The 24,803-nt window shown below is 45.7% G+C and overlaps 2 protein-coding genes across 2 annotated transcripts in view; one reads left to right on the top strand and one right to left on the bottom strand.

The window, feature by feature from the left end:
* Window positions 1-75: 75 nt before the first annotated feature.
* LIPT1 (lipoyltransferase 1) lies at window positions 76-3,890 on the bottom strand. Its single transcript, XM_024213253.2, has 2 exons — window positions 3,807-3,890; window positions 76-2,891 (listed from the first exon to the last, which is right to left on the bottom strand). The coding sequence occupies exon 2, from the start codon at window positions 2,421-2,423 to the stop codon at window positions 1,302-1,304; it is 1,122 nt and encodes a 373-aa protein (XP_024069021.1). The 5' UTR covers window positions 2,424-2,891; window positions 3,807-3,890; the 3' UTR covers window positions 76-1,301.
* Window positions 3,891-19,075: 15,185 nt separating this feature from the next.
* TSGA10 (testis specific 10) overlaps window positions 19,076-24,803 on the top strand; it is an 80,747-nt gene continuing 75,019 nt past the window's right edge. The window contains exons 1-2 of the mRNA XM_024213484.1: window positions 19,076-19,132; window positions 24,397-24,516. Coding sequence (XP_024069252.1) covers window positions 19,076-19,132; window positions 24,397-24,516 — 177 coding nt within the window. The remainder of the gene's footprint in view (window positions 19,133-24,396; window positions 24,517-24,803) is intronic.

The following is a 24,803-nucleotide window of genomic DNA, read 5'->3' on the forward strand; positions in this document are numbered from 1 at the left end:
AGAACCATAACGTTGTCCAGAGTTACGAACATTTCAGAGTTACAAACAACCTCCATTCCCAAGGTGGTCGTAAACTCTGAGGGTCTACTCTATCAAATTTGATGAATTAGCAGTGCTGAAAGTTCACAAGTGCTTAGACTAGTTACGTTTCTGTAAATTGTACGGACTCCACAAACTTAAATGTTTTTGATTCAACACAGAAAATCCAAATATACAGAAGTTAGGCAACTGTCTTTAGTATTATACTTTAAAGAAAAAACAATAGGATTGAAGGAAATCACCATGTTAAACTGTAGCTTACTTAACTAGATAATTAAGGCCAATTGTTTCCTTCTAAACAAGGTGGAGAGCTGTAAAATCAGTGAATATTTGTGCAGAGTCCTCTGTGAAATACCAATTGGCAATCACACTACAGTTTAACAGCCTTCAAAAGCCTTCTGTTTCAGTGATTAACTTATTTGATTACTAATGGCAGTACATGTATTGAGGGGCCCACATACCGATAAATGGAAGATAACTGAACAGAATGTGCCATACTTGATCAGACTATCTAAATGTGTGGTCCTGCTTTGTGGCCATTATCCTTCCAGTTAAGGACCAGAGAGCAAGACACCGGAATCAAAATGCAGTTCTCCTGCATGGTATCTGAGCTGGTCGCAAGTCCATGGCCCATTATTTACTGATACTGATTTTTTTCATGATGTTAACATGCAAACTTTACTATTTTTAATTTAGACCATAAAATGAAAGTCTAGAATAAAATTTAATTTAGAGCCTAACATGTAGACAAAGCAGATACTCCATGTATACATTTAACTTTAAGCTCTCAGAAGTTACCAAAACGTATCAAAATGCCTCATATTAGACTAGTGGCTTTACAGTCTTTTTAAAATGAACTGTCATTCTGTCCAAATCCAGTATAGCTTTCCAGTAAGTCACTGCCTCTGAGATGTGAACTCTTAGCATATAGATCTAGTCTGAAGTATCTTCATGTATTTGGGTGACTAAGTACATGTTTAATCTTCAGTAATTGAGAAATTGTTTCATGTTGACAGTGCTGACAACATAAAATTTAGTTTTATGATCAGTCTAATTAGTAGTTACACAATCAGTCATGAACTAAAGCACTAGACTCCAATAACTTTAGTCGATAAATCAAAAGAAAGTTACTTCAGTAGTAGCTTACTCCTATAAAATCAACTTGCACAACATACTGAAAATAACCAGATTTTATTTTACAATTTTAGTAAATCATGCACTAGTTAGTATCAAAGATGTGACTTACACTTTCATTATGAAAATCACATTAGTGTCATCACATTCTCACATAAGAGACTCCACTTGCTGTGTAACTCATAGTTTTGTGGACATATTCTCAGCAGAGCACTTGCTAATGCTGTGGTTTCACTGGGGCAAAACTTACTGCCAATTAGGTTTTTCTCTAGTTCATTGCACATTGCTGGTGGCAGCCACTGCTCTGGCAAATCTATGTTACAAACTTCAATTCTCCCATGCTTTACATGAATATCCACTTGAACTTCAAGGAGAGACTGTTCATACATCATGTTAAAGCAAGTGCTAATACTAAATTTTGGTGTCTTGCCATATATCCATTCCCAGGTTTGTAGTTCTTTGGTTTTATTATTAATTCCAGGAAACACTATCTCATCAGCTGGGTTTATTAGGGTAATATGATGGTCAATTTGATGGCATCTTGCATATTCTGCAGCAACAGCATCCATGACCATCTCACATGTTAAAGTAGGATCCTCTTCAAAGAGATTTTTCACTAAAGCAGGCATGCTAGGAGTGGCATTGCTTTTTATCCCCTTGTAAGGACTCTTCAGTACAGAAGATAAAATAAACCTATCTGCACTGCATAGTAAAGTGCAGTGATGATAAGCAACAGTCCTTCCTAGCTTTGCAGCAGTACCTGAGATTTTAAAATTCCCATCTAGCAAGAGATCATATCTGGCTGTAGCACGCACATCTAACTGGGGTCGCAAGCCTTTTAGAGCCCTAACAACTAATTTTAGGTTTTCCATTCTCTCGTATTTTTTCTTGGATGTGAAGAAAGTAAAATTGATATTGCCCAGATCATGGTAAACCGTTCCGCCCCCACTTCTCCTTCGAGCCAGTTTTATGTTCTTCTTCCTCATTATCTTGAGGTTACACTCTTGCCAGGGATTCTGGTGTCTCCCAATCACCACAGTGGGAGAATTTCTCCAAAGGAAAAGAACCTGTCTGTTCTCTAAATTCATGTTGTCATGAATCCAATCTTCCACAGCCAAATTCTGGTAAACATCACTAGAAACGGACTGTAGAATGAGTCCTCTGTTTGCTGTATACTTGAAGCCAGATGCTGAAATCTTGAGGACATAAAATAACTGAAAACAGTTCTTCAGGGATGATGGGATTACCATGGTTTTAATAAAATTATCAGATAATGTGTGAAAGGAGAGGCAGGTCTGTCAAAGTTTGTTATAAGAAGTTCATAATCTGCATTCCTCAAGTACAAACACATTACTAAAGGCAATCATGCTGTACTCACTTTCTTCCCAGGATACCAAAATAGTGATGCTACCACAATGAATGTGTTTACAAGGTAGATTTCCTTCTTCCAAATATGATAGCATTTCACCACTGGTACATTGTCAATATCTAAGATGGCGCTACAGAAGGCTGTTTCCACTTGCTGCATATTACTAGAAGCCTGCAAGGGGGAGGGCGGGAAGCATAGTATCTGATTGTATTTGTTTTTCCCCCTACAATGTAATTTTACAGTACTGTCATTAACATTGCTCCTGGGAGAATTCTCTGCCACTGCGCATGTGCAGAATTCATGGTCCCCTTCGCTCCAGATTTCTTTGCGTCTGCAGAAAAATGACTTGCTGCTGGGGAAGCAAAGGAAAGCCACAAGAGCGGTCATGCACCCCACCGTTCTGAGCCCCAACCAGCTGCACCCAGCCCCACTCTGAACCCCCTTGCCCTCCCCATTGAGCCCCAACCACCTTTCCCTGGACCCCACTGCAGAGTCCCAATGCCCCTGCACCCAGAACCTCCCAACCAGCCCCTGTTCATCCAGATCCCCCCACAGCTGTAACCAAGCTGCCAGCAGCCAGGTTGCCTCACACAGAACCCTCTCACCCGGCACTTGGATTCCCCCCCCCCAGGAGCCTGCTGGGCTGAGCCTGCCTGCCCACATCTGGTGTGTCTGGCCTGGAGGGGCAGGGTCAGCCCTTGCACTGTGTCAGTGTCAGGTGCAGCCTCACCTCCCTGTCCGAGGGGGAGTTGTACAGTGATCTCCCATCTCTGTGCAGCCAGTGGCCTGTGCTCCCCATTTCCCTGCTGGAGCCTCCACATTTATTTATTTACAAACACAATTCGCAGAATTGTGCAAAATTTTTATTTCTTTGGCACGGAATTCCCTCAGGAGCAGTAAAAGTATTTAACAACCTAGTTGCCATAAATATGCAGGTTAACTTTTTAAGACGTCGCTAAAGTGGTCCGGCTAATAAGTGTAGGATTTAAATTGCCCTTGACGCTAAAACGCGTCACCTTGTCCCTATGCCCCCACCCTGTTTCAGGGATCGCACTAGAGAGGAGCGGGCAGAGGTCAGTTACGGGCCCAGTCCTGCCGGTACCATTAGCCGCGGGCAGGGCGGGGCGGGCGCGTGAGGGAGGGGCCCCACCCGAGGCGATTTTAGCTTTGCGGGGTGAGAGCGGCCGCGGCTCCGCGGTGACCGAACGCGCCGTGCGACCTTCTACCGGCCCCGGGGGGCGGGACGTGCAGTCCTGTAACGCACCCTCCGACCGCAGAGCGTTGGGACGCAGACAAGGGGCGGGCGGCAGGGTAGGGCCGGGCCCGGCTCTGCCAGCAGAGCGAGAAACCCCGAGCGCCGGTGCCTGTGGCGGGGACAGGTCGCTACTCACGGCGGGGGAGACTCCAGCCGTCTCCGGTTCACGCGCGGCCCGTTATATCGAGCGTCTGTCCGAGGTGCGCGTCCCAAACCCTTCCGGCCCCGCGCCGCAGCTGGGGCCTGACGTTCCCCCAGCGAATCGCCCGGTGACACGGGGGAAGGGAGAAGAGGAGGCACCGCGTCCCTCCCACGCACGGGGGGGTTGCCAGACGGCCTTGCAGGTCACGTGAGCTGGCGGGGCCTTTGGCGGGACAAGGCAGGGCCGCGCTGAGCTGCCCTCGTTTCCACAGGCGCCGCGTGAGGGGAGCTCTGCCGCGCTGAGGCGGGGGGCCGAGGCAGACCAGGCTGCGCACGGCAGGGGCAGGAAGGGATTTTGCTCTGTGTGTCTTTCTGTGAGCGAGGCAGGGTTGTGCTGATAGCGTCTGTTCCGTGGGACCAACTTCTGCTGGGGTCAGAGACAAGCCTTTGTAGTTTGTCTAAAAAAAAAAAAAAATAAAAGACAGAAACACCCTATCCACCATGGGTGAATACTTCTCACAAAGCGATTGCTCTATATCTGACATCAAGAGCACACCCCAAGGCAGTGACTAGCCTTTCCTTCCCCTTCCCCTTGTTTAGGGCAGAGGGACATGCAGCCCTGAGAGGGGCTCTGGCCATCTGCTCTCCAGCTGTGCCCTGTAGCTGGACCTAAGCAACAGTGCCAGGGACTGGAGTAATTAGACTCAGAAAGGAACCCAGGAGTGAGTTCAACTGCCACAGGGGACAGTGAGCTTGCCCAGGAGTGGGGGCTCCAAGAACAAGAGATGTAAAGAGGTGACAGCTGAGCCCAGGCTGAGAGACAGCTGACTACGTGTGGTGAAGGATGCAGGCATGATGCTCCGTGCCTGATACAATGTCTTGAGAGAGAAACAGGTTTTGTGCTAGTCCTTGGAGAGGGGGCATCAATTGAGATGGATCCTGAGCGCTAGATGGTGGAATGGCAACAGCAGCAGGCCATCCAGCAACAACAATGCCAGCAGCAGATGTTGCAGCCGTGGATGGCCCAGCAGCAGGCCCAGTCAGCACAGCAGCAGTTGTTGAAAGAGATTGTGACCTACCAGCAAGAACTGCAGAGAGACTTTTTGCCACAGTTAAAAACCCCAGCCCCTGCACAGGGAGGCCTGGTAGGGTCCAATACACCAGGAGGAACTCTCTCACCTGTGCCAGACATTAAATAAGATGGGCCCTGACAGTGCTCTGGAGGCATTCTTCACTACCATTGAGAGGGCAGCATTAGCATCTCAATAACCTCTGGAGATTCAGGCGTTCTTTTAGCTCCCTCCCTAATGAGACAGGCACAGTTGGCTCACTGTAACCTTGGCTCAGAGCAGGCTAGAGACTGCAATTGGGTGAAGATTGCTGTTTTAGAGTCTCTGGATATTACCAAAGAGACACATTGGCAGAACTTTAGGGCAAGATTTAAAAGAGCATTGCTGGTGTTGGCTTCCCCTCAAGGAGCTTTCCAGGACTCAAGTTGCAGAGTTGGTTCTCATAGAGCAGCTCATGCCCATACTTTCAGAGAGGGGCTGGGAGTGGGTTCTCTGGCATTACCCTGAGTCGTTGTCAGACATGAAGCTGCTGATGGATAATTTTCTCGCAGTCAAAGAGTCCATGGCTGAACTCAGATGAAGTATCACCCAGATAACTGACCAGTGACACAGACAACTGGGCTGGAATCCTTAAGCTCAGACAAAGGTCTCCCTCGTAGTCTAAATATGTCCCCTGTCAGAAAGGAGCCTGCAGACCCAAGCTTGGTAACCTGCTACTCCTGTGGGCAGGGGCATGCACAAGGGAAGGCAAGCAGGGGCACATGTCCCCCCAATAATTGGCAGGGGCACAGAGCTCCTCTGGCCCTGGGGCAGGAGCTGACAGCTCCTCTGGCCCCGGGGCCATGGCGGGGGCACAGAACCTGTCTCTCCAAAAGCGATCACATTTTTATTCCTGCGCACACCCCTGCCTGTGGGCAGCACAGGCACATGAGGAAAGAGTGCCCATTGATGGAGTGCAACTACACAGGGGGTTGTATGGCAAAAGAGAGGGTCCATAGGTGGACTCCCCCCAAGTTGACCAACCTGCTATTGGTCCAAGGGAAGGAGGTACTGGGGCTCCTGGGCACAGTGTAACCAAACTGTGATACAAGCTCCCCTAGTGGGTGAGACAATTGACACAGAGGGGACAATTTGCCTACAGTGCATACATGGAGACAAAGCCCTGTCTCAGTGGGGGCCCACACTGACTTAACTACAATATTGCTAGCAGAGAAATTAGAATACACAGTGATTATAGGCTGAGATTGGTCAGCCTTTTCACAAATTATTAATGATTTTATCCATGCCACAACTGAGCCCCAGGGCAGGCCCTGGTCTGTGGACCCCATCAACCTAATGGGCCTGGGGTACTCTGAAGACCCTCAGGAAGGGACGTTCTTGGGACCAGAGACAGCCAGAGAGACACAGGGATGGCCAGCACTGGCTGTGGACCTTGAGACCTTACTACAAAGGGGGAAGCTTCGTCCAAGAGCAGCATGACAACACAACGTTGAGCCATGCCTACAAACAGGTGATGTCTGTAGCTGGGAAGGCAGCAGACTCCCAGTGCCTGGGGCAGTACTCCCATTTTGTGCTGGAGAAAGAGAGGCTCTGTCACATGGAATGATACCTGCAATCAGCAGCAATAAGAGCTCAACTACTGGTACCGTAAGTGGCTGTAATCCAGCTGGCACACAGTATTCCCTGCATGGACATCTAGGATGTGAGAAGACCCTGGACTGGGTTCTGAGTCACTTTTTCTGGCCGGGGTGTACCATGAGGTAAGGGAGGATTCCTTTTCCTGCCCTGAGTGTCAGTATGTGGTAGCTAAGACTGTCCCAAAGGCTCCTTTGGTCTCAATGTCCTTAGTGGAAACCCCATTTGAGAGAATAGGGATGGTTATGGTGAGGCCTTCAGAGAAGAGCTCCTCAGGAAGTCAGCATATACTTGGACTGTGCCACTCACTACCCTGAAGCCATACCCTCACATTCAGCTATGGTGACAGTGATTGCTCTTGAGCTTATGAAATTCTTTGCCTGGCTCAGCTTCTCATGGGAAATATTGATTGACCAGGTGTTGGAATTATTAATAATTTAAATTATTAATATGGGAAATCACCAAACACCAATTTAACCATAAATTCCTTTATTAAATCTGAAGGCCAATTGGTACTTACACAATTGCTCTAAACATGCCTAAAAATCCTAAATAATAAACAATTTACTACATCCAAACAATGACAAAACATTTATAAGGATTTGGTCAAGATACTTACAAATGGGATAAACCCAAGAGTGCTTAGACCCATATTAGTCGGCTTCAGCGTGATCAGGCCGGTATTAGCAATGAACCCTTTAAGAGTTTACTTTTTATACCCTTTAACAAACAGTTTACTGACTTCAGCTAAAAACCAATTAGAGACAGTTCACTCTTATTTCTAGTCTTAATCCAGATAAAATTTACAACCTCCTTTCTTCACAAGGCCTTTCCTCCCCTCCAACTTGCTATCCAACAGTTTTCCCATTACACCTGGGTTCACACAGGTTGTAACACTGGTGTGTGGGTTGGGGAAGGGCTGTTTTGGTTCATTTTAAGACAGACTCTTTGTTTGATTTAAAACCATCTGCAGTCACCCTTAGTGATCAGGGACCTTGTTTTCAGAAACTTCCCCTTATCTCTTTAGTTATTCTTTGCACCAGACATCCTCCGTACTTTATTCCTTCTGGCCTTATTACTTATTATTTTCAAGGCCTTCCTTCTACTTGCTAATCAGGGCCTTTCTTTATAACACATAACTTTAATGTTATACTTATCCTACACCAAGGCTCTAACTTCACCTTGCAGGTGATGCATGAGCAATACTCCCGCCTTAAAATCAAGTCCCTGAGGACATCAGTGTACCATTCGCAAACGGCCTGGTGGAAAGATTTAACAAGACATTAAGAGATGTTGAAGTGGTTTGTTGGTGCTCAGGCTAGGCACTGGGACTAGCTTTTCCCACCACTTCTATTTGCCATTCAAGAAGTCAAGCCTCCATGAGTTTCTCACTCTTTGTACTATTCTACAGATGCAAGCCCCAGGGAATCTTGGATGTGTTGTGAGGAGCAAGATGCAAACATCCTCAGAGCAAACCTAATACATCATCCAACTACAGGAACATCTTAAGAAGTTGAGCACTTTCACAAAGGAGAACCTTGTCTGACCTCCCACATGTGAAGAACACATGTCATACAACATCATGTGGAGACTGCACCAGAACAATTGATTAGAAAGAATCCATGGCCCTTACTCAGGAGGATGTGAGACACTGTCCAAGTTGAGGTGCAGGCAGTGCTGAGAATGGGGGTCATCAAGGAATCCAAGAGCGATTGGTCCAATTCTGTATCGACTTTCGTAAGGTCAATTCCATCACAAAGTTTGACACTCACCCAGTGCTTCGCATGGATGAGTTATTAGAGTGGTTGGCCTAGCAAGATACATGGACTTTACAAAAAACGATTGGCAGATCTCCCTGTCTCCATCGTCTCAGGAGAAGGCTGCATTCTCAACCCCTTTTGGCTATTTCCCCTTTAAAATCATGCCATTTTAGCTTGCAAGGAGTTGCAGTGTCTTTCCAGCATCTGATTAATCAAATCCTTCAAACCCACCAGCAATACGCTGTGACTTACCTTGATGACATTGTGATCTATAGCCATATGTGAGAAGATCACTTCAGTCACCTAAGAGCAGTATTAACTTACCTACAAGAGGCCAGTCTCACAGCTAAACCTGTCAAGTGTAAGAAGTGACTTATTTAATGTATCAGGAAGAAGGAGGCCTTGTGAAACCAATGATAGATAAAGTCCATGTGTTAAACTCCTGCCCTATACACTGGATGAAAAGACACATATGCTACCTCCTGGGCTTGGCAGGATATTATCATTGGTTCATTCCCAGCTTCGCATCGATCGCAGCACCCCTGACTGATTTGCTACAGGGCAAAGATACCAAAAAGGTCTGTTGAGACAATGTGATGAATATGGACACATCTGACACTGGCCTAGGATCCGTGCTCTCCCAGGACGTTTTCTGCTCTTCGCCTTCAGTTGTTCCCCAGGGAGAAAGCATATTCTGTTATTGAGAAGGAAGCTCTGGCAATAAAGTGGACTGTGGACACCCTCATGTATTACCTGCTGGGTAGTCCTTTCTCCCTAGTCACAGACTGTGCCCTTACGCTGGCTACACTCTTCGAAGGACTCTAACCCCTGGATTATGTGCTGGTATCTGGCACTTCAGCCTTATAGCTAGCTTCCACATGGAGCACCGAGACAGGAAGGAGCATGCAGATGTGGATTTTCTTTTTCCCCTGAGAGATTGGGACTGGGTTGATGCTTGAACAAGAAACTTTTCTGGTCTTGAGAGGGACTGGAGGTGGAGGGGCAGAGGGAGGGTAGAATGCGATGGGACATGCCCCCATCCCACTGATAGTTAGCCTAATGAGCATCCCTGCACTCAGGCAGTGCAAATTAGGCATACCTGCAGAGCATGCCCTGTTTGGAGAAGGGGAACTTAAAAAGTTGAAGGTGGCCTAAGAGGAGAGACTGCTAGTGAACTCAGTAGCCAGGGGAGTCCAGCCTAAGCCAGAGACTAGACTTCCATCCCCCACTTCTTCAAGGCAGACAGACATGCAGCACTCCTCCCCCGGCCCGAACCCAGCCCTGGCCCGGACCTGCCAGGGGAGGGGCACCTATCCTCCAGCCCCAGCCCCGGTGCTGCCACGGCAGGGAGAGGCCCAGGTGCTGCTGCAGGGAGAGAGAGCTGGGGGGAGTCCTCTCTCCCAGCCCTAGCCATGGAGCACCCTCCTACACTCCTACACCCCAGACCCCTCATCCTCAGCCCTACCCCAGAGCCCACACCCCCAGCTGGAGCCCTCACTCCCCTGCACCCCAACCCTCTGCCCCAGCCCTGAGCCCCCGTCGAGACTCCAAACCCCTTGGCCCCACCCCCACCACATGAATTTTGTTATGTGCACCAATATGAAGGTGATGTGTCACACATCACCTCCACATTGGAGGTCACACATCACCTCCATATTGATGCACATAACAAAATTCATTCCGCACATGGGTAGGAAAAATGAGAGGGAACACTGCCTGCAGGGTAGCCGAGTTCAAAACAGTGAGCAGGGCGGACACGGCGGGCATTGTGGGATACTGGGGGAGACCAGTTATGTCGACATAATGAGCATTGATGCTTTGTTTGCTTTAACTTTGCCACAAAAAGCTTTATGCCTCTAGTCAAGGCGATTTTATTTTGTCTACAAAACAGCAAAGTTTTGCCACCAAAAGTAGCTTTGTAGCATGTAAACTTACAGTGTTTTGTCAGCAAAAGCCGGCTTTTGCTGACAAAACTATGTAGTATAGACAAGGCCTTAGTCTTCACAGGTGGGTTTCTTTGGTACACTTGTCCAGAGCCTTCAGAGTAGGTTTGTCTTCCGCCCTAGCCTCCCTCTTCTGAACTGAGTTGCTCTGTTTTAAATTTCCTCTTCAATTGGAGCATGCTTTGCAGGCTGGAGGGGAAGAGCTATTTGGGCCCAGTATTGTTGTTTAACATCTTCAGGCCCAATGTGGGGTTTGTGCATCCCATCATACTCCCCAAAATAAGAATATGCTCTAAGACATTTGATTTGTGGTGGATGGGAAGAGGGAACTTTCAACAATGGTAAAAATTACTCCAAAGATTGCCAAATAATAGATCTTGAAATCGAAAGTGTATTCGATTATGGTTATTTGACTCAGCTATTAAACATTATTTTGTTTTTATTTGTTATTTGGTAGACTAAATAGAATATTTTTATGCCATATTAATTTGTTCAGGCTGGAACAAGTCCTGAATTATATCATCAAACCTCATTCCACATCTGTCATTTCTAAACCATCAGTTTCTTTAACATAAGTCACAGAGTGCAATGCATTATCAGAATAAGAGTCCGTGTGAGTTTCTGCATTATTTCTAATGCTATTTTCTGTTTCTTCAAATTCAATTTTTTCTGTATTTTGGAATAAGTGAGTCCTGACTCCTACATGGATTTCTTCAGGGTTTTGTCGCAAATAATCCTCTTCAACATTCCCCACTTTTAGATCATTCTGTAAGACGAATACTGGAGTATTGGATTTACTGAAGCAGAAGCCCATGGTGCAATTACAATGCAAATCATACGAACATGCAAGAAAGTCTCTTGAAGGTCAAAGAATTGGGTCAGTTAGGATGCTTTTCTTCAGCTTGATTGTTGTAACAATCCTATGCAAAATATTAGAAAAAATATTAGAAAAAGATTAGGAAAAAATAGAATAAGAGGAGTGACTCATTTAACACAAATTAAAACCTAGTAAAGAAATCTGATTCTCAACTGAAATTAATGTTATGATGTTGGAAATATGGATTCACTTATTTTCTTGCAAACACAGGGGTACAGATGTACAGCAAGTCGGAACTCATAATTGAGGTTTGTGGAGTACCCACCTTACATCATGCCTATATTAAAAATTGCATCATTTTAACTAACAGTGTATTTTTAGTTGATTTAGTTAAACTGTGGGACAACCATGTGTGGACTCTTACATTTATTTAAATGTGTCTTATATCCATTTAGCTTACATCGATAAGGGATTAGTTTAAGGATTGGGTCTTGGCTTATAAACTCCTCAGAGTAGGGTTGTATCTTCTTTCTGCTTTTGGAGGGGTCAGAACATACCTGGTTGCCAATAGATCTAATAATAATAATATTATTTTCTTCAGTGAGTGATCTGAGGGGTTTACTACCTTCTTAATTTGGAAAATCAGTAATATATATTATTTCAGTGCTGTTTTGAATCCAAGGGCCTCATTCTTCTTTGACCCCATATGTAAGCTGGCACCTTTTCAAGCTCTCCTACCACTAAATTTATCTGTTTATGTGTGTAGGTTCTTATTTATTTATATTTAAATAATATAATAATAAATATGCATAAATAAGGCTCTAGGTACCCTAACACAACTGATACAATAACAGAACTTCAGCAACTTTAAAATAATAATTCACCTACAAAAAAAATGTTTTCCACCTCTTCGTCATTCTGGGAAACATACCCTCAGTCCTTCCCAAACAGGCTCTCCAATAGATGTTGTTTGCAGTGTCTAGAAAAGTTGCCAAATTGGGGCTATTTTAGACCAATGTGGGGAGCAAACTTCCATCAAATGGCATCTAAGAATGCCTTCCAAAATTATAAAGTGCACACATAAAGAGGTATTTAACTATCTCTTCTCTCCAGTCAATAGGGACTGGACTTTATATGAATCTCTCTCTCTCTCTCTCTCAATACAATCTTCATATGTGAAGGCTAGGTCAAAGCCACCACTATGTTCCATATCCTCTGTGAACAAAAGTATCTCCCCTAACTGATACCCTAGCTAAACTCAGTTTTAACTTCCTACTTCTCAACTATAGCCCTCACAGATCACAATTAGTCACACCATCTCGACTATGTCTTTCCCTCTCTGTCACCTCTTCCCCTTCTGAAAACACTCTTGTGTATAGTCTCCAGTCTCCGTTTCCTCACAACATATTGGTTGGTGCACAGAAAATGCCTTCTTTTAACAGCATTATTCCTTTAAGAGATATTAATTTAACCAGATTTCACTTAGAGAAAAAAAATCAAAAATACAAGAATAAAGCTCCAACAAAAGATATATATTTTCCCCCTACAAATGAATTTTTCATAGTGAAGAATTTGGGGAAGGATATGAAATCCTGTCCTGTAATTCCATCTCGATTTCAGAGACTAGACAATGTTAGATAATGCAGATTTTCTTATCTGACAATTTCTGCTACAGCTGACAGAGATGAAAAGCAGTGATGATGCCTGACCTGTCAGAGACGAAAACGGTGAAAGGAAGTCGCTTCCTGGTGCTGGTGGAGGATTCTTGAGGTTTAGTTGCTCTGGCTTCCCCCATGCTCTGTGGGCGGAGAAGTGTTTCAAAGGTGCTGCAGCTCCTAATCCCCAGAAGGGAGTGATCTCTGTCTAAATATAGGTATGTGTTTGTACAGTGGTGGCTGGTGGCAGATAGTTTGCCAAGCAGGGTTTCCTGGATACAAACTCCTGTGTTAAAACCTGCTGGAGGTGGAGATGGAGGAGGCATGTCTTTTCCATTCTCCATCAGCCCAGCTCTTGGAATCTCCAAAGAAGTCTCTGTCAGGAACTCCGCCTTCACACCTTTTCTGGACAATGGCAGGCATTAATGGTGCAGCAGGTCCCGGGGAATGACAAATCTTCTTGTCCCTTAACACTTGTGATGGTAGGGGGCAGGGCTCAACAGCTCTAGGGGCCTGGGGCTCACTTCCAGTTTGTGTCTTATGTTCCTAAAAGCATGCTTCAGGGTTTCAGCTGGCCACCTGCAGGGGTCTGGAAGGGATTTTTCCCTCAGTGTATTCGGGGTGGGTTCTTTTAATCTCATTCCTCTGAAACATCAGAGATAGCCAGGGTTGGAGATGGGACATTGGGTGGGGAGGGCCAGGGCCTTAAGGTGGCACTGAGCATTCTCTCTCTCAGCTCCTTGTCTGGCTGGTTCTTGCTCACATGCTCAGGGTCTAACTGATCGCCATATGTGGGATTGAGAAGGAATTTTCTCCCAGGTCAGACCAGTGGCATAGCTAGGACAGGAAAACTGGGTGGGCCCTGACTTTTGGGGGATTGGGCAATGACGGGGATGGGAGGAAGGGAGGCAGGAGGGAGGGGGACCCATCTCCCCCACCCCCTCCAGCTGGCCCTTACCGCTCAGCAGGCACCCGAAGATGAGGCTGCCCAGGGCACAAAGGCTGCAGGGCGCACCCATGGGATGGAGGGGGGCCCTGCCAGGGCTCTACCTCCGCCCACCCCTCCCAACCATGGTCAGTGTCTGTCTGACCGGCTGCGCCCCTCTCCTGCCGGCACCATGCGCTGCTGCCCCAGTCTCTGGCCCCAGCGCTAGCCCCACCCAGACCTGCCCCCACGAGGCACACTCCAGGCACTGGGGCTGAAGACCGGGACAGCAGCGTGCAGCACTGGCAGGTGAGGGACACGGCTGGGCAGACACCAGACGGACACTGAGCTGGGGTTGGGAGTCCCAGCCTCTGGATTCGGGGGGCTCCAGCTCCGATTTGAGTGTCCCTGGATGCTAAGTGGGTTGACTGTGTCCCACACAGGCCCATCCATGGCTACGCCCCTGGGTCAGACTGGCAGTGACCTTGGGGTTTGTTTAACTTCCTCTTAAGCAAGTGGATGCAGGTCACTTGCTGGGGTTATCTGGGTGTATCTCAATCATTTCCCTACCATTGCAGGGGCCTTGGACACTGGTGCACTTCAGTCCCTCCTGTTCTCTCCTGTGGCACATAACAGTCTAATCTCCTGTGAGTTGTAATACTGTGGTTTAATTTCGGTTGTTCAGTGCAGTGCACAGGTGCTTGGTGGTGTTGGTGGCCTGTGATACACAGGGGATCACTAAATGACCTGGTGGTCCTTTCTGGCCTTATACTTTATGACACTTAATCTCCTTTAAAGTTGCCGGAGCCTCCCCTTCTCTGCTACTGTCACTCCATATGGAGTGATGGGGCTGGGGTGGAGCCACAAAGAGGGCTCAATGTCATGGCACACGAGTGCTTTGATCTGACTCAGGGACCATTGCAAAGCAGGACTTTGGGGGTGAAATACTGGCCCCATTGAAGTCAGTTGGAGTTTTGCCATTGACTTCTGTGAGAACCAAAGGTTTATTGGGGGAGCTGATTAGGCTTTTAGGCTGACCAGCTGATATCTATCCAGATACTCAAAGGTTCTGGACCCAAATTGCTTATTGAAAGAAGTGTGATTCAGTGTCAGTTCTATAAATATTATAAAAACTATTAAACAAGAAAAAAATAAAATATAGAAAACATATCACTAAAGTTAAGCTACTATTAATAATACTAAACTACAAATAAAACACTACAACTATCAAATCAAGGTCAAATGAACAAATTAGTCTCAATACTGGATTGGAATCAAATAATCAGATTAGTTGAATCCTGAAATTAATATAACAAATAATCAATCTTTGTAAATTCTAATATGGTGTCCAAGGAGGTAGCTGGCTATTTGAGTATAAACTCCAACTAAAGAATTTAATCCAAGTCAATTGCATCCGTAACTTGGAGCTGGTTAACTATTTTGATACTGAACCCAAATTATTATCTAATGTCTGAACCACAACCTCCAGGCCAATGATTAAGCTTCCTCCTTAGATTTCACTTCTTGTGCAATGGCTAACCCTTTCCTCCTCACCACCCCCAGCAGAGATATTATAATACAGACTAATAAAGAACTTTGATAAGCAGAAGTTTGACAACTCTTAGGTACCAAAATTGACATATGACAGTGTGAGTTTCTTTGGGCTTTTTAAATACAGAATACAAAGACGCTTTATTATCTTTATGAGATTGTGTTTAGGGCTGTTTAAAAATGGGGAATGTACTTTCTGGAACCTTCCCTGTATGGACTTTATGGGTGCACATTCACACATACATTCACACATCCTAAAATTTAGAGAATAAAAAGGCTGAGATGTCTCCCGGTTAATAATAACAACCAATACAAACATAAAAGTGAAAAATAAGATTCTTAAGGTAACAAGGAGTTTGTGAACTCCTCAGTTCTCACAATCTTCTGGACTCTTATGAAATAGAAGGTGGAACTGTAGTCAAGGAGCCAGACAATGATGTTAGCATCACATGTCTCGCTAGTGGGCTTCCTTCAGGTGAAGGGAGAGACTGGTGAAAGACTGGTGTAGGCTGTCCATTGATGTTGTGACTTCCTCTCCCAAAGATGATCAATCTCAGAGGTTCTGGAACATTGTTCTTCCTTCAGGTGGCTCACTGACCTAAAAGGCAAGGCTTCTCAGACATACTCTTGATTTGTATGGTTTGCAAACTTCACTCACTCTGCCTTGCAGCACCTTACTCCAAGGACTTTGGACAAATCAGGTGTGAGGTCTGCCTTGGCACCATGCAGCTTGGTCCAATCAGGCTTCCTTAGCTTGGATCAACTTTAAAAAGTTCCACTTAAGCCAACAATTTAAAAAATATTCTATTTGCATACCACTGAGACTGTTAGTACATGACCCCCCACCCCAAATATCAAAAATACAGAACACAAGATCACTTTTTGAGGACACTGACATAGCCTTGTTCAGGTGAAACAGTTTTAATATGGCATTATGTCACCAATTTATGGAAAGTTCAACCCCAAATCCTATAAAAATAACTGATTGAAAAGACCTAGCAACCACTCAGTGTTCATCCATCAGAAAACTTAAAAATAAATTTGAACATCTTGTGACTAGATGTCATTCTACTTGCAAACAAGATAATTTAGAAACTTAAACTTCCCCCAGCCCCGCCCACTGGGGCAGGCACCTGGCTCATTGGCAGCTGTCCCTGGTCACGCTCTTGTGTTCAAGCAGCGTGCAAGCCCTCAGACAGGAGATGCAGACTGATGTGTGGAAGGGCTGGGCTGGGGGTGGTACAGCCACGCCGGAGGAGCTGCTGGCACAGGGCGCTGGCTTCTGGGAGCAGTGGCCCCACATTATGCTCTTTTTGCTGCTGCCATTCCTGGGAGAGCCCTGCAGTTCCGTGGATACCGATTTATATCTGCTGATAGCCGCATTCCCAAATATAAATTTGTATCTGCACAGGGCTCTATTTATCTTTGAAAGTTTCATCTTGACAGAGGAAAAGTTACTTTAAAACCTCAAGATGAAACCCATGTAAGGAAACAAAAATAATTAAAGTTTATGTAAGGTGTGTATTCCAATATGTGTTATTTCTCTCACACTTCAGCTGAGTCAGGATTTCAACCTGATAGTTTAGGGTGCACTGTAAAATTTCATATTTACTTAATTACAGGTGTGACAGTGCACCCCGTATTCTTTGCAGTGATATTATTATGATATGATTATGACATAATTGTATTTTATGCAAGATAAGTCATGCAACGTGTCATTAGAAAGGTTATGATTTGCTGAACACGATTATCCTATTTGTACTGTATGCATGTATCATTTTTGTATCTGAAGTTATGAATATTGACTATGTATCTGTATTTCAAATATAGTTACATCTGGGTAATGCCCACTAGACAAGATGCTTTCAGTCTAGATAGTGGGTGGGGAAGGGCCTATTCAGTGCAATAGGCCATTAGGAAAAAAACAATAGCCTTAGGAAAAGTTTAGCTCCCACCTGATGAGCCTTCCTGTGAGCACTCCAAACAGCCTGTGAGTGATGGCTGCTATGACTCTACAAGGACATGTGATGAGACCGCACGTCTCTAGACTCCATCTTGGGATGTCAGCGTTTTTCCGCAGACTGGTCTGGGAATCAAGCTTTGAAACAAAGGGTTCCCACCATATGCAAAAGCTGTATAAGGCAGGGAGTGACATCATCTGGTGTTCTTTGCACTCCACACAAGAAGACTCCTGGAAACACCTGAGGAACAAAGACTGAACTGGGGGAAGTGCTGGATCCAGGCTAAAGGGATTTTAATCTGTGAATGAAACACCTGGGGATTCCAAGCTTCAAAGCAAGTGCAGCTTGCCTCTTAAAAATCTGCAGCCTGCTTGTATCATCTCTTAGGGTTAGAATCTGCTATTCATATCCAATCTATTTAGTATATTAAGTTTAGTTTGTGTTCTTTATTTGCTAGGTAATCTAATTTGATCTGTTTGCTATCCCTTATAATCACTTAAAATATATTTTTTGTAATTAATAAACTTGGTTTTGCTTTAGCTAAACCAGTGTGTGGGAATCCTAACTCAGGGGCAAAAGGCTGTTGCATGTCTCTCTCCACATTGAGGGAGAGGGTGAATTTTATGAGCTTATGCTGTACAGTTCCTTGTGCTGCGCAAGATGGTATAATTTTGGATTTGTATTCCAGAGGGGGTGCATGCCTGAGGAGCTGGGAATAGCTTTCCCATGCAGGGGCTGGTTGGAGAGCCTGCTTGTAAGCCTGAGATAAGTTGGGGGACAACCAGAGCCATCATCTAAGCCTCAGGTGTGCAGTAAAAAAAACACACGCTATAATGGTCTGTTGATTTTGTAAAACGCTGGAGGGTTTTTTGGGGTGGAGGCTGACTCTCAGGAGCCCCTTGCTCAAATGACCCCATATCTGGACCACTAATACTACCCATCACTCCCCCCTCACCCCACTGACAGCAAATTTAAAGTAAAAAATATGAGCATGCGTGTGGGGAGCACTTAGGAGTTGTCCTTGAAACAGAAAACGCGTCTCAGTCCGAACTAGTCTACAGCAGCGCGGGTACTGGGCTGGGCGCAGTGTGAAGGGGATTAATGTTGCGGTGGAAACTCCCTCGGCAATTCACTGCTGCCCCAAGCCGGTCGTTACACCGGCAGGTGCAATTGTGTGTGGGGGGCATTCAGGTTGGGGTTTTTGGCACATGGTTTAACACTGCCGCTGGCTGCGCTTGCTCTGAGCCAGGTGGATCTGTAAGCCTGGCCGCCCCGGGCATTAACGGGCTGCAGCGAGCTCCCTGGCTCTGGAAAGGGGGGTTATCAATTGACGCCCGGCAGCGCGGCTCCTAGGCTGCTCTGCGCTGCCCGGTGCGCGCGTGAAGGCAGGTGAGTGAAGGTGGGCTCGGGGGGCAGAAGGGCACGCGACGAGCGCGCGCTTCACCGCCCGCTGTTTGCGCGAGCGGCGGTTGGGGGGGATGGAGCGCGCGGCTCGGAACGGGGCGGGGGAGGGGCCGGGAGAGGAGCGCAGGGGAGCGAGGGGGTTAATGCAGCAGGTAACGAGAGAAGCGCAGGGGGGGGGGGGCGCAGGAGGCTCGGGGGGGTGGCTGGACGGAGTCCGGGGGCAGTGAACTGTGGGTGACCGGGAGGCGAGACCTCCTCCCGCCTGGCTGCGAGGCGAGGCCGCCCTGCCCAGCAGGGGGAGCCGGCGCCGGGTCTCTGATTGGGCTGCGGGGCTGGAGCGGGAGAAGCGGGCGCCACGGCGGGTAAGTGCGAGGGGGCGGCGGCGGAGTCCGGCCAGAGCCGGGGGAGCCGCCGCCATGAGCGCCAGAAAGTCCCCGGGGCGCAGGAGGAGGAAAGCGGCGTGTCCCGCGCAGGTACAGACCCCCCCCTCTCCGGGGCAGCTGGGGGGGGGGGCCCGCCTGGTGGGAGCCGGGGGCCCCTCCTGCCCTGCCGGCGGGCGCGTGAGGCCTGGGGTTGGGCTCGCGCAGCCTGCGTTGGGAAGACCCCCCGCCCCCCCCGTAAGACCCGGCGCGAGCCGCAGGTTCCCCGACTGCGGGTGACCGCGGGGCCGTCGGAGCACAGGGCGCTGAGGCTGAGCGTAGGCTGGGGACCCGGGACACGGGCTGGCCCCGCAATCACCATGGTGACGGCTTGACTCCGGCTGACAGGCAGGGGGCACGGAGAGACGTTGGGCTTTGTTTGAGACTAAGTGCCCTTAGCTTCTGGGTAGCTTTCTTTATTTTTAGAAACGCGTAATCTAGGTGTATTTAGTGTATAGACTACTTCCGTGCAGATAGTGTAGTTTACTTTAAAAAGAAAAAGCCATTATCAAATCTGCACCGGTTTTGCAGAATATCAGAATTTCCTAGCCCAGGCACAAAAGCTGCTTGCCCACCATTACAACTATCAGGATGGAAAAACAACAAGGAGTCTGGTGGCACCTTAAAGACTAACAGATTTATTGGGCATAAGCTTTCATGGGTAAAAACCCCACAAAAGCTTATGCCCAAATAAATCTGTTAGTCTTTAAGGTGCCACCAGACTCCTTGTTGTTTTTGTAGATACCGACTAACACGGCTACCCCCTGATACTTGACAGGATGGAAAAACGTTATTTTATGTACTGGTTAACCTCCCCACCGCTCCGCGCCCCCTCCTTCCAAGCACCCACCACTGCCCAGGCAAAGAGAATTCTGAAAGGTTATTGCATAAAGGTATTCTGGTATATTTACTTTCTAAAGACAGTGGGTAGCATGTTTATACAAGAATCATTCAAAGGGACCTCAGGAGGTCATCTAGTCCAATCCCCTGCTCAAAGTAGGATCAATCCTCAGACAGATTTTTGTCCCAGATCTCTAAATGGCCCTGTCAAGGATTAAACTCACAACCTTGGGGTTAGTAGGCCAATGCTCAAACCATTGAGTTATCCCTCCCTTTTCACCCCACCATGCATAAATTAGCAAGTTTCAGTAAGGGGTTAGCAAAGCTTCACTTGTTTGTTTTTTTAAGGTCAAATAGATCTGACATAGTAGACTTATAAAAAATAGGTAAAGGCATTTATATTCAGGTTCTGTTATATCCCAAATTTGTTAGTTTTCAAAGATACCTTTAAGTTTTTTAAAAAAAGAGCAAGGCTAGTTTTGCTTTTTTCAGGGCTGGATCCAGTGAATTTTCTGTTGATTTTTATAGCAACAGACTTTAACCCTTATGCATTATTTTGCATCTAATATCTATCATTGTAATCTGTGATAAAATACTATTATTTTACATTCACTTAACCGATTTTTATTTTATGTGCCCATTGCTAGGAGATCAGGGTGCATGTTGTCTGTGATCTACAGTATATCCTTAGGTTTCCTTCCACAGCATGACCACATTTTTTTTTAATTGAACCAATTTGTCTCACCCATATTTGTGGCCCAATCCTGTTTCTTTGAAATCCCTGGGAAAACTCATATTAACTTTAATGAGAGCAGGATCAGACCCTTAATTACTAGTATTTGTCCTATTTTTTTCTTTCAGTTTGTCTAAAAACTGTTTGAACATTACTCCGGAGGGCATTCTGCACCAAAAAATTAAAAATTCTGTGCACAATATTTTAAATTTCTGCACGTTTTATTTGTCAATAAATAAATGCAGAGGCTCCAGCATGACAGTGGGGAGGGCAGGCCACTGGCTGCACAAAGGTGGGAGATCACCCTGCAGTCCCCCCTACCTCCAGGACATGGACTCAGCGGACAACCCTGACATAGCACAAGGCCTGGACCTGCCCCAGAAACACCTTGGGGCCATGCCCCTCTGTGCCAGATGCACCAGGTGTGGGGCAGGTATGCTCAACCAGGCAGGATCCAAATATGGAGGAGCTCAGTGTGGGGGGATCCAGGTGTGGGGTGAGAGGATTCTGTGTGGGACAATCTGGGTGCAGGCAGCTCAGTGAGGGGATATGGATGCACAAAGGCTCATTGTGGGGGTTCCAGGTGCAGGGGCAATGGGACTCTGCAGGGGCTTCCAGGTGAAGGTTGTTGGGGCTCAGCAGAGGGGTCTGGGTATGGGGATCTCAGAGGGGGTGGGGGTCTGGGGGAGTGGAACTCGGTGGGGTGCAGCTAGTTGGTGGTCAGTGGCATGAAGGTCTGGATGTGGGAGCTCAGAGTGGTGCAGGGGATGGGGCATCAGGGTGTGGGTTTGAGTGCAGGGAGCTCAGTGGGGGTGTTGGGGTGCAGGGCTGGGGTTCCGTAGGCAGGGGGTCTGGCTGCAGGGAGGCTCCAGATGCACCTGTTGAGGTTCGGTGGGGTGCGGTTCGGGTATGGAGGTCTAGGGGGATTCTGGATGTACCAGGTGAGGCTTGGCAAGGGTGTCTCGGTATGGGAGGTTCAGATGCACAGGGGTTGGGTGGATGGGGGAGCAGCTCCCCATACAGTGACCCCTCCTTCCACAGCTGAGGAGTGATGGGGGCAGGAAGCAGGGGAGGATGCTGAGCTTCCTGCAGCTGGGGGAGATTTCTGGGGGTGGGTCTGACACAGTCGCAGCCGCTCCTTGCAGGGGAAGAGGCAGTCTCATCCTCTCCTGCCTCCAGCCCAGGCGGGATTAGCAGCTGATCCCGGTTTAGGGTAGGAGCCACTGGGTGGGGTTTCTCCACCCCCACGGTGATTTACCTCTCTGCCGGCTGCTCTGGGTGCCTGAAACGTTGTACCTGCGCTGCTAGGCAGTGGTGTGTGACTGCTCTTGCAGCTTCCCTGTCAGAAAGTCATTTTTCTGCAGGGAAGCAAAGAAATCTGCGGGGGACATGAATTCGGCACAAGCGCAGTGGCGCAGAATTCCCCACATGAGTAGAACATGTGGTCAGTTTTTGCCATCTCTTTATGACAATAACTTTCCTGATAATTTTCAATATGATTCTGTAGAGATGATTATTTTACCAAATTTGTCGTTTTATAAGATTATAATAATAATCTATCCACTACTGCCTCAAATAGTTTGTCATCTGTTTTGAGATTCTTGGATTTATTATTAATCATTAATTACTATTAATCTTTGTTTTTTTGTAGTAGTGCTTTAAGGCCAGTTAAGAATGGGGCCTCACTGTGACAGTCTCTGCCCTGAAGAGTTTACAATCTAAATAGACAAGACAGTTTTGATTTTTTTCAGGGCTAGATCCAGTGGCTATTCCAGGACTACTCCAGCTGGTAGGAGTAGCTGCAGAAGCAGGGACTTTTGGACTTTTTGAGAACTTTCTACAGTTGTTTTGACTGGAACTTCTCTGTCGTGTTTTAACTGGCTGTTTGCTCCAAACCTCTTTCTCACAGTCTCTTCAGGTCTACTCCTGTTATCTGCTTCTTCCCTGCCCCATCCCCCTCAATTCCATTTCCTTCCCTTTTCTTTAGCTTATCCCTACAGAAGGAACCCCTCTTAAAAAACAATTTTAAAACTAATATGATGTCTTCTGCCACTACATTGTTCACTTTGCTTGTGTGTTATACCCTTTTCCCCTTGGGGTGTCTCCAGCTGGCTTCTCTTTATTTTTTTGCTATCATATTTGACACAACTGATAGGAGCATTGTACTTCAGTTATGTAAGAGGGCCCAGTCCTGCAAACATTTACACACATTGAAGTCAATGGGACTACTCACATGTGTAAAGTTACACACTTGTGGAAGTGTTTGCAGGATCAGGATATATATTTGATATACAACATAAGGGTATGTACATCATTGGAGTTTTACCTCAGTAATCAGTCTTCTGATTTTACAGCAGGAATTTGTTTCTCTCCTATGAATTGTCAGTGGGTATTCTGCAAGGTTCTATTTTGGGTCCACTGCTTTTTTTCCCCTTTAGTCTGATGCTTTTAAGTATCATTTATATGCAAACCATAGCTAATTTAGTTCCTTTATTTTTTTAGGACAGCAACTAGCTGCTTTTATTGCTTAATATGGACAAAATAAAAATAACAAAACTTTTTTGCTTCCAAACTGAGTTATTTTATTTTCTGCATTAAGGGTCTGATCCAGTGCTTACTGAAGTCAGTGGAAATACTCCAGTTGACTTCAATGGGTGTTGGATCAAGCCCTAACTCCCATTTCTACAATTTTTGGGTATCAATTCCGACTCTTATGTTTTACATATTAAGTCAATAATTAAAATGTATAGATTTTAATATTTGTAATTTTTTGTCTTTGTTACTAAATCATTGATGTATGATTCAGTTATTTCTTGATTTGACTGTTGTAATGGCTTTCTTGCCAGGTTTCCTGCTTTTTCTTTTTGGTGTACAGTCTGTTCAGAAATATGAAGCTTGTTTTCATTATGTTTATTATTCTTCGATTACTGCTTTATTCAGGCCATTACACTGCCTAAACCTAACCTGTAGAATTAAGTTAAATGTAAGGCTTTTTGTATACTTACACTCACTCATTTATAGAATTTTGTTTATTCTTCTTACTGCAATTTACTCTCAGCTTCAGAGTTGAGTCTTATTGCTTCTATGCTACTAGTTTTCCACATCAAAATATCAGGCCTTTGTAATGTGGGGCCCTAGTGGTATATATATTTTTAAAGAAAACAAATGTATTTTCCATTTTGTTTAATATATTTTTGGGTTTTGCTTGTTGACATTTTTTTTATATTTGCTTTTTTGTTTGATATTTTGTTATACTTGTAAAAGATGGTAGATAACATTGGCATCAATTTAATTATTAATAATGTCAGACTCAATTGAAACAAGATCCTCCCCACTCTTGCTTTTTAAACTTGTCAAAGGAACGGAAAATCTATATGCTTTACTGCTAACTACCTCTCCCCCCACGCTCCCTGGCCAGAGGAGCAAGAGACCAGTAATGAAATCTAGCTGTCTTGCATGGGATTGTAGAACAATTCCACTAAACTACCAGACTAACCTAAAACCTTTTGTTTGTTTTTAAAAATGAAATGTACAAAATTTATCTTTAGCTTCTCTGGTGCATCCATGAACAGTGTTATCTCAGGATATTCTCTCAGTGTGCAGCGTTAAGTACCTTAAGGGGAAATATTGTTATGAAATATCTTCAGGAGTATGTCTTCTCCCATTTTCAAAGGTCACACTTCATGACTGCATGCAGAAATTCATTCCACAGAAGTACTTATACTGTTTTCCATTCCCTCAGAAGGTAACAACAAGAGAAGACCATTTTAATATAAGGGATCCAGTGTCTGACAGTGAGAAACCTTTTAAATTGGAAGGAAAGGCTAAGAACAAAGACAAAGTCATCCATAAACTGAATTTAAAGGTTGTTTTATTTTTCTACTTTTTGTTTTTTGCTTTGGTGGCAGTTTGTAAGGAACAGGAATTCTGATAATTTTATATCATGAAATGATAACTCAGCAATAACATCTGTTCTTTAAATCAGTGTCGCAGTCTGTAGAGCTGGCAAGCCTTTTCTTACTGAATAGAGTTGCAGAACCAAATCAATTATGGCATGATATCCTGACTATGTTGCATCATTTACATCATAGCGTTTTGTCAGTATGTGATGATGTTATGTCAGCATGACTTAACATCCTTAAATATTTTAAC

Source organism: Terrapene carolina, unplaced genomic scaffold, assembly GCF_002925995.2.
Source record: "Terrapene carolina triunguis isolate 2854851 unplaced genomic scaffold, T_m_triunguis-2.0 Scaffold21, whole genome shotgun sequence".
Lineage (NCBI taxonomy): Eukaryota > Metazoa > Chordata > Testudines > Emydidae > Terrapene > Terrapene triunguis.